This window comes from Oryzias melastigma, linkage group LG8 (genome assembly GCF_002922805.2).
Source record: "Oryzias melastigma strain HK-1 linkage group LG8, ASM292280v2, whole genome shotgun sequence".
In the NCBI taxonomy this organism is placed as follows: Eukaryota; Metazoa; Chordata; class Actinopteri; order Beloniformes; family Adrianichthyidae; genus Oryzias; species Oryzias melastigma.
Window position 1 is genome coordinate 2,165,223 of NC_050519.1, and position 9,596 is coordinate 2,174,818.

The 9,596-nt window shown below is 40.0% G+C and overlaps 1 protein-coding gene across 5 annotated transcripts in view; it reads left to right on the forward strand.

The window, feature by feature from the left end:
* Window positions 1-711: 711 nt before the first annotated feature.
* Window positions 712-9,596, forward strand: part of si:ch211-165g14.1 (transcription factor 20) — a 41,032-nt gene continuing 32,147 nt past the window's right edge. For 4 of the 5 annotated variants that reach the window (XM_024271729.2, XM_024271725.2, XM_024271726.2 and 1 more), the window contains exons 1-5: window positions 712-1,134; window positions 2,717-4,524; window positions 4,826-4,919; window positions 5,004-5,053; window positions 7,474-7,529. In XM_024271729.2, coding sequence (XP_024127497.1) covers window positions 2,719-4,524; window positions 4,826-4,919; window positions 5,004-5,053; window positions 7,474-7,515 — 1,992 coding nt within the window. In that variant the 5' untranslated portion in view covers window positions 712-1,134; window positions 2,717-2,718 and the 3' untranslated portion in view covers window positions 7,516-7,529. Of the gene's footprint in view, window positions 1,135-2,716; window positions 4,525-4,825; window positions 4,920-5,003; window positions 5,054-7,473; window positions 7,530-7,962; window positions 9,361-9,596 lie in introns of those variants that run through there. The other variant, XM_024271727.2, reaches the window with a different exon arrangement.

Genomic DNA, 9,596 nt, shown 5'->3' on the forward strand with positions numbered 1-9,596 from the left:
CTCACAAGAATGTGTTCAAAACACCATTTTCATTGGAGTGGGTCTTTAAACGGTTAATCTAGGCCTGGGGTAACTTCTTTAAACTGTTTAATTTTGTTTATTTATGTATTACCTTTTTGTGTGTTTTGTGGCACATAAAAAAGTATATTCACCCCAAACAGATCTGGAAATGTTCCCCTGCAAAAAACATTTCAAAGATCTGATATTTTAAATCATGTTCAGCTTAAAGAAAGTCACCTTTTAAAGACAAATTTGTTTTGCAAATTGTTAGAATGATCAATTTATAAAAAGGTGTATATGTAAGAATACATAAATTAAGAAATATTAACAGCACAAAAATACTGGTTTCCAATTACAGCAATACATGGTTTAAATTTGATTTAAAAAAAATATATTGGTAAAGCCATCTTTATTAAATATGAAACGAGCTTTAAAAAATGAACCTCTGTTCCCAGAATCCACTGCGACCGATCTGTCAATCATAACACCCCCTAATTGAGAAAAAAAACAATATTTTATTTTTTATCAATTAAGAACAAAAACACTACCCCCAGAGTTGCCATAAGTAAAACGCTGATATCTAACTATTGTTGAAAAAAACTTTAAGCACGAGGCACTAACGGGGTTTATTTCATTTAAAAATGTCATGTGTGTTTGGTTAAATCTTTTGAATCTTGGTAATTCTTTCTTAAGAAGCGGATATCGCCATTTTCTGGTTTTATTTTGAAGAGGTGCGCTTCTCTTCCGGTATGGCCGCCGTTTTTCTTTCGCGCTTGACCGTGTAGTAAAAAAGGCTTTCCATGATGACAACTTTAAAATAGCAGCAGTAGCCCGAAGGCGCGAGTCTGCCAGCCGCATTTATTCCAGAAAAAAAAATGTTCGCGCGTCGCCGGAACGTCGAGTGTCATTGCGGCGGCGGAGCGGCAGCTTAGCGGCTAACCTCCGCGGACGGTCCGGCTAGCATGAAGCGGAGCGGCCGCTGCTTTTGTTTACATCCAGTCCGGATGATGACGAGCCCGGAGAGGCGTGAAGGCTAACGCCGCGACCAGAGCTGCTTCTTCGGGGAAGGTGTCCCCCCCGCAGGTCCGCCCCGACTCTCCGCAGAGGGCCTTTCAAACCTCCGACACCCGCGAGGTGAGATGACCGACGGTTGGCGACTAGAAGCGGGCAGCCGCTGTGACATCTGTCCCGGAGGCTTCTCTCATCAGGCCTACCTGAAATACTGCTGACAGCAAATATCAATCTGGAAAAATCGATTATTTATCAGCTGTCCGACCCACCGACACTTAAAATATGATTTAAATTAAACCAATTTAAATATTTTACTCTGATTTTATGACGAATATTTAAACCCACGTTATTTTGATCTAATACAACATTTATTTGAGCGGAACCAGATCAAAATTATCAATTTAAAATTAAATTTAATAAAAGCGACAAAAAATAAACCAGAAAATGAAAAGTCTGATTTCAAACAAAAATTGATTAAAATGGTTTTAATAATATGCCTGAGTTTAATAGGCTGGGAATTGATTTGAGCTTCCAGAACACACCTGTCCACCTTAATCACCTTCATCCATTTCTGCTGACTTCACTTGTTGGTTTGCAGAAACTCCAATTTTATCAAATAAAAAAAAAAAAAAAGTTTTAAAGTGTTAAAATTCCAGACTTGAACCTGCAAAAGGAGAATTTTTCACGTTATAAAAAGGATTTTTTTTAAGTGTTAAAAACAAACAAATACACATTAAAATGAAATGTGTTGCATTTCCCTTAAAGTCCAACTATATTTATTCTATTGTAAAATCACTCCTAATGGTCTTTTAAATATGATTATGCAGTTTATAGCTAACATCAAAAAGCCTGTGGTGTTTTTAAGACACATTTTTATGCAGAGCTGCAGGAGTTCTTTGAATGGGACTATTGTCCAGGAAGTTAGCCTTGCTGATTTCCCAGCATTCCCTGGTTTACTCTCTCTCCTGCTAGCTTGTAGCACCTCACAAGTCCAATTGAACATTAGCTTAGCAAAAAAACCCAAACAGTTAGCAATATCAGAGACATCCAGCCGTACAGTTTAGAGACAAATATCAGCTCAGATGAAGAAAATGAAGATAATTGATCTATTTGTCTTCAAGTGGAGGATTTCCTGTCAGTTTCTACGTCACAAACTCGAGCTTTTTCAAACCACAAGTTTTCATCTGCTCCTGATCCAACACCATTTGAATAAAAAATAAACGCAGTTTTAGTGATAAACACTTTTCAAAAATAGTTCTCTTTCACTTAATTTTAGTAAAAATTTAAGATGCACCGATCTAATATTAAAAGAGAAATAAAATATACATTGGTGGACGGTAAAGATAAAATACATATGCAAAGAACCGTTATGACTTCAGAATGCTTTTGTTAAATTTATACAAAACAAGATGGTACATTGATGGTACATTTTTGCAAATTCATAAAACTTTAGTAGATTTAGTTATGAAAAGTTTAAAATGCAGCAAGAAGATTTTTTAAAAGTTGAACAACTTTGCTGTTTTGTTTTTTTTTTTCTTGGTGGTGATCGAGTTTAAAAAAGTAAAATATCAGTTTTGATATTCAAGACCCACTCCGAGGAAAAGAGTGTTTTTAACAAGTTCTCCTGTTTGTTTATTCAGATGTTTGTTTGTTAATGCAGATGTTTTTCTCCTGTCTATTTGTTTATGCGTTTGTTTGTTTGCAGGGATGGAGGTGTCCTCTCAGGATCCCGCTGTCATGGCCATGGATCTGTCCAAGAGCTTCAGCTCTCTGAGCCGCGGCCACCCCGAAGCGGTCGACCTGGCGAAGAAGCCGGAGTGGTACCACAGACGCCCTCCCAGCTGCATCGCAGACTCCGCCCCCCCTTTCCGATCCAGAGCCTCGTCCTCCTACGGCCTGCTGTCCGCTCAGCCGGGGGGGCCGGTCCACTGCAGGGACGTGGAGCAGAGTCCCGAGGATTTAAGGAGCTACATGAATTCGACGCTGGCGCCGAGGCTGGATCTGTACCACGACGGCGACCACAGTGACCTGTGGCACCCCAATTTCTACGGGACCAACCAGAGTGGCTTCACGGCCCCAGAGAGCACCGGGGGGGAGGAGAGCGACAGCGGCTCCGACGTCATCTTCCTGGTTTCCTCGCCGAAGGAGCAGCTGCTGTGCGGCTCCTTCATCCAGGACGGCGTGCGCCACATGGTGGAGCCGCTGTCGCCCGCCGCGTCCTCGCTGGACGAAGGGAGGGGCTGCTTCCTCCTCCCCCAGCACATGAGCTCCCCCAGCGCCGACACCTCGTACTCGGAAGACTCGTCGGACAGCTCCGTCGACATTTCCGTCCGCCACGCCCGGCCCATGGTCCTGCTGTCGGACTTCAGAGCCGCCTACGCAAACGGGGCCGAATCCGCCGACGCCTCCAGCGACGACAGCGACGTCATCGAAGTCTCCGTCACCAACGGCAACAGGAAGATCCACTGCTGCGAGGAAGCTCCAAGTGAGGGGGCGGGGTCTCCTCAGGAGGAGGTGCAACGCCGCCCCAGGACAAGAAAACCCGTGTTGGATAGCCCGCCGACCCGCGGCGCCGTGCTGCGGCGCAGCCTGAAGAGGCGGGTCAAGAACGTCGCCGTGGGAATTTACAACGAGGGCTGCGACTCGGACAAGCTGATGGAGTACGCGCTGAGACTCTCCACCTCCGAGGACTCGGACCCGCCGGAGCTTCCACAGAGATCCGCCTCAGAGGAGTCGGACCGGGACGTCCGGACCGCCGCCAAGACTCCTCCGAGGAAGCCGCAGCCTCCGGGAAAAGCCTCGCGCTCAAAAAACAGGAAGAAGAAAGCTCCGTTAACTCAAAGAAACATTTCAGAGAAAAACAAGCGGACGCTAAAACCGAAGGCCCCGCCTCCGCAGAACCACGAGGTCTGCACGAGGACCAAACCACCCCCAAGACGAAAGAGGAAACGGCGCTTGCTGAGCGGACCGCCGGCGCCGTTTCCCCTCAGAGAGCCGGAGATCCAGCTGAAATATGCAAACCCTAAAGGGGAGAGGAAGCACCGCAGGTCCAGCTTCTGCCCCTTCGTCCACATGGAGCGCCGGCTCTGCAGGGTGGTCAACTACGAGGAGGAGGAGGAGGCGCGGGGCGGCAGAGGAGCACAGCAGCTCCCGGCCTCCTCCTCGGTGTCCGGCTTCCTCCCCAGCTCGTCCTGCTTCCAGCTGGGTCGCCACAGTTCTACCGGCGCCTTTCAGGCGGCGCCGCTGTGCTGCCTGTGCGGGCAGAGCGCCAACGCCACCAACCTCGGGGACCTTCACGGGCCGTACTATCCCGCCGGTTCGGCCAGGGACTGCGAGGTACTCGGAGGTTTGGACGGCGCCGCCGCTGAGGGTCTCCACCCCCCCACTAACGTGCCTCAGCATCTGGATGAGTACTGGATCCACGAAGACTGCGGCATCTGGAGCGCCGGCGTCTTCCTGGTGAGAGGGAAGCTGTACGGGTTGGAAGAGGCGGCCCGGCTGGCGCGGGAAACGGTGAGCTTCAAAAAGATATCAAAATGTCTTTAAGTCAGAAAATATGCAAACAAATCTCCCATTTCTGCATTACTTTTGATCTTTGTTCCTCAAAGATCTGCATCAGGCCCACTTCTGTTTAAATATTCAGTCAAAGGGTTCGTTCATTACTAAAAGTACAGCAGGATTCTTCGTCGTTTCTTCTGTTGAATCCATTTTTTATCATTTTATTTGAAGAATTTTGTCTTCACTGCTTTTATTTTGAAATCCTTGATGCTGAGTTGACGCCCGCTCTCGTGACTGACGGCGTTCTCCTCCTCAGGTGTGTTCAGCCTGTCAGAAGCCCGGGGCGGTGATGGGGTGTTTCCTAAAGGGCTGTTCCAGAAGTTACCATTACCCCTGTGCCCTCCAGTCAGGTAGGGGTCATGTGACCAAGTGCCCCAGTGCGGTCACCGTGGGGGTCCACCAGGAGCTCACCGGGTGCTGTTTGTGTTTCTCAGGCTGCTTCCTCAACGAGGAGAACTTCTCCATGCGATGCCCGGGACACAAGGTACAGCGCCACCTGCTGGCGGTGGTCAGACTGACACGTCCTCACGTAGAACCGAGGAGTTCATGTCTTTGAGATCTTGATTCAACTCTCAGGTTTTATTAATTATATACAGAACCAGCGGATTAAAACCTGTGAACATTATTAATCAAAAAGAATTCACACGTTAAGATGTATTAGCGCAAATTAATCAAAGAAACCGTCCTTCGCTTTAACGGTTCAGGTTTCCGCAGCGTGCGTTAAAGCATTATTTTCCTGCTAATACCACGGTCACTTACAAAAGAAATAAATATTAAATCCGTTTTTAGTACTTTATTCTTCTGTTTTTCTGGTTCAAATCACTATTTGCCATATTGTACAAATACATTTTACCTACTAAAACATTGAGATTAATCCCAACACAAAAGTGCGATTGATCAGTTTTGTAATTGATTGACAGCAGTAATTAAAAATAGATGTTCTAAATGTATAGTTTTATGTTTGATTTCATTATGTGATTATTCTCAGATAATAAGTGGTCGGCAAATATTGAGGAAAAAAATTAATCGCGATTAATTTTGGGTGTAAATCTTTGCTTTTTGCTCAAAAAATTCACTAATTAATCGCGATTAATTTTTCCAAGTTTGCGATTAATTAGTGAATTCTTTGATCGATTCCCGGCCCTATTACAACATTTCTGTGCATTTGTGCGTTCTAACAAACCCTGAGCGACTGTGAGGAGGAACGACTTCCTCCAACAGGAAGAAACCTTCACCAAAACAAAAACCAGGAGGAGACGGTCTAAATGACAACAAAACTAAAGAAAAGAGTCTCAAACATGGAGGTTCAGAGAGCAAAAAGCAAAGATTTACACCCAAACCACTGAGATCAAGAGGTCAGGATCAAACAAGCAACAAAACGATGACTTTAGGATATTTACACTATAAAATCTAAAGTTGAGGTGCAGCAAACTGACTCCGGGATTTTAAAAGGCAAATATATTTAAACAGTCATTTGGAGGGAGGAGGAGCTCTGAGTATCATCATCATCAGAAAAATTCTACAAGAACAAAAACCCCAAAACCTGATCTATGGAAACCCAAACTGTTCATAATAAAATAAATAAATACAACATTATTTAATCAAAGTCTTTTCAATAAATAATTGACCATTTTATTATGGAATACATTTCATTAAAATTTAAATGGACCATTTTATTAAATATATTTCATTTTTACTTTAAAACATAATTTTTATGTTAAAAACATTCATTCATTCATTCATCTTCCAGACCGCTTCTTCCCTTTCGGGGTCGCGGGGTGCCGGAGCCTATCCCGGCCACTGATGGGCGAAGGCGGGGTTCACCCTGGACAGGTCACCAGTCTGTCACAGGGCCTCAATCACACACACATACACTCTCACATTCACACCTAGGGGCAATTTAGAGTCACCAATTAACCTATGAAGCATGTTTTTGGACGGTGGGAGGAAGCCGGAGTCCCCGGTGAAAACCCACGCATGCACGGGGAGAACATGCAAACTCCACACAGAAAGGTCCCAGCCGGGAGTCGAACCGGGGCCTTCTCGCTGTGAGGCACGCTAACATCCACGACTCCTCGATCGACGTAGTTGGTGCTGCTGCTAATGTCTGATTAAAGGAGTAGCCAATCACAAACGTGTCCCCGCCTTGTCTGGTTTGATTGACAGACAGAGTTATTATTCGGAAAAAGCTCATCATGAAATAAATACGTCGTTCTGAAAAACAGCATTGTGAAATAAAAAGGACACTTTGGAAAACAGTCATTTGAAATAAAAGTTTCTACAAAAAAAACCCCACATGATTATAATAATATCCAATATGAAAAAAAAATATTATGATATATATTTTTTATTATGAAATGTTTTTAATATAAAAATTATGTTTTAAAGTAAAAACGAAATATATTTCATAATAAAATGGTCAATTATTTATTGAAAAGACTTTTATTGGAGTGTTGCTTGATTAAATAATGTTGTATTTCTTTATTTAATTATGAACAGTTTGGGCTTCCATAGGAGCGAGTCTTTAAAGGGTTAATCCACACCATAAAACGACCATAAAATGTTTTTTTATTATTTTCTTTCACTGGTTCCCATAAACATAACAAATCCTAGTTTTCCTTTTCCTCTTCAGATTTTAAAGATTTTATTATTTTTTTTTTCTAATTTTTTTTTTTTTTTAATCGGTGAAACGTTTCAAAAACTTTCCTTTATGTGAGAAAATTTTGGTATTATATTTGTTTTTCTTTTAAAATATATATATATATATATATATATACAATCCCAAAACTTCCTGAAAACTGAATAAAAAGGACTAAGATTCCAGATGCATTTTATAAGTTTGTTTTCAGTTTACTGGAATACAAAAAATTCTTAATTTATTTTGTGTTTTTGTGTCTCTTTCAGAATAAAACGTTAACAGCTGCAACCAGGAAACACAGAAGATGACACAGAAAGTAAAGGTTAGTAATCCAGATTACAAAACCCTTTAGATTGACTTAAAAACCCAGAAAGAAACAAATATGTGTTTATTCACATCTCTTTATTAAAAGACCCGAAATGAACAAAATAAAAGCAGAAATTCAGTTCTGCTTTTATTTTTGAAGTTTCAAACAGTTTTTCGTTTACTTTGAGGTCAGTTCAGTTAAGAAAAAAATGTTTTCACGTTCACTGAAATTCCGACTAAAGTTCTGGACGCTCCTTTCCTCTGTCCTTGAAAAAACAGAAGTTTCTCCTGAACATAAAAATGAACTTAATGAGGATTTGTATTAGCTCGACCGAGCCCTGCAGGCCTTGTTAGGTTTCATCAAAGACATTATTATCTTGTTCCTGTAGTAACCTATTTTGGGACAACTGCTGGAGTTTTATGACTCACTTTTTTTACTCTGAATCCAGTGGAAAAGTGATTCTGTGAAGGTCAAAACGGGCCTGCAGTTCCTCTCAGGACCAGCTGGGGGCAGCAGCAGGCTGGGATTAAAGGAGTCCAACTGTGGAGAAAAACAAACACTGATCAGTTTGATGATTTATTTTGTCAGACTTTATAACGTTTGATTTCTGGAAATCATTTAACCAGAAACATAAAAAACAATATAAGTTTAATCAAATCTAACATATTTATCTCCAACACTAAAACATCCAAATGAACCAGCATCAACCTGACTTCTTTTTTCTCATTTTCCTCTGAACTGAACAAACTTCTGTTCTTCAGTCCTGGTTCTGTTCTGACTTACGCTTTCTGAATTTCCTTTAAATCCAAAATATGTTCAAACAAATTAATTTTTTTTTTTTTATCAGCTCACTATGATTTTTATTTTATTTCTTCTTAAAGTTTCACGCAAACTTTTACAGAATTTTGTTCATTTTAGGATTTGTTGCATTTTTATGTCATAAAATAATTTTATTTTCTGTAGTTTCTGCATTAATTATCAATCTGTCTTCTCAATGTAACATTTAGGAATAAAATGCAGCAGTTTTTGTTCCTCAGTTTGAAATGTAAACGTTTTAGCTTTCAGATAAACATTCGTTTATCTTCTATTAATCTAATCTAATTATTGACTTTTTGAATTTCTGTTTAACATTTTTAAGTTATTTTAGTTTATTTTTGTGTTTTTTTAGTTAATGTTGACTTGAATAAATTTTTAAAGTTTTTTATGGCTAGTAACACTAAATAGTTTCACATGATTTAATCTTTGTGTACAGAATATTTTTTTAATAACTTTTTTTTTGTTTTGCTTTGATATATTATTTTACATTTTTTAGGATTTTTATTATTATTATTAATACTGTAGACATTGTTTAATTTTCTCTTTAAAACAAAAGTGTAATTTATACTATTTTTTATGTTTTTCACAGTATTTTTCAGACAGTTTAAGGAGTTTACACGTTTTGTTTACATTTCTGGTTTATTTGAAGAAACAGTTGAATTACTTTTGAACATAATAAAGTCGTCTCTGTAACGTCAGTGTTTCCTACCTTCTGTAGTTTTAATATCTATGCAGTTTAGTATTTTCCTTTAAAATCAATCAAACATTTTTAAGTGTTGAAGTTTTTCTGTCATCATATTCAGATTTTTTAAAAACCTTTAAAATTTTCTTTTTGAATTTTTAAATGTTTGGTGTCATCATTTGATTGGCTGGATATCGATGTTCTCTTAGATTGAGTAGTTCTTCTAGTGAGACAAAAATGAGAGTTTTTCTATGTTGATTTTTTTACTTTGAATTTTTGAGTCGCAAAATTAAAATCACTGAAATATTTGAGATAGAAAATAAAAATTTGCTGCATAAAATTTTGCTGTTTGAAATCTGATGAAATATAAAAATGTTTGTATTTAATATACTTTCAAATTTTATCAACGAATTTGACATGAATTTTATCAGCTATTGAAAATGTAATTTGAAAAGCGTGTCGTTTTTTCTGTTTTAAAGTTGCTTCTCTGCTGTTTTTAGACATTTTTTTACGTAAGAGTTTAAAGTTCAGCTAAAAACCTGAGAGGGAGAAAGTGTCTACATCTGTAATCTACAGTTTTTGGT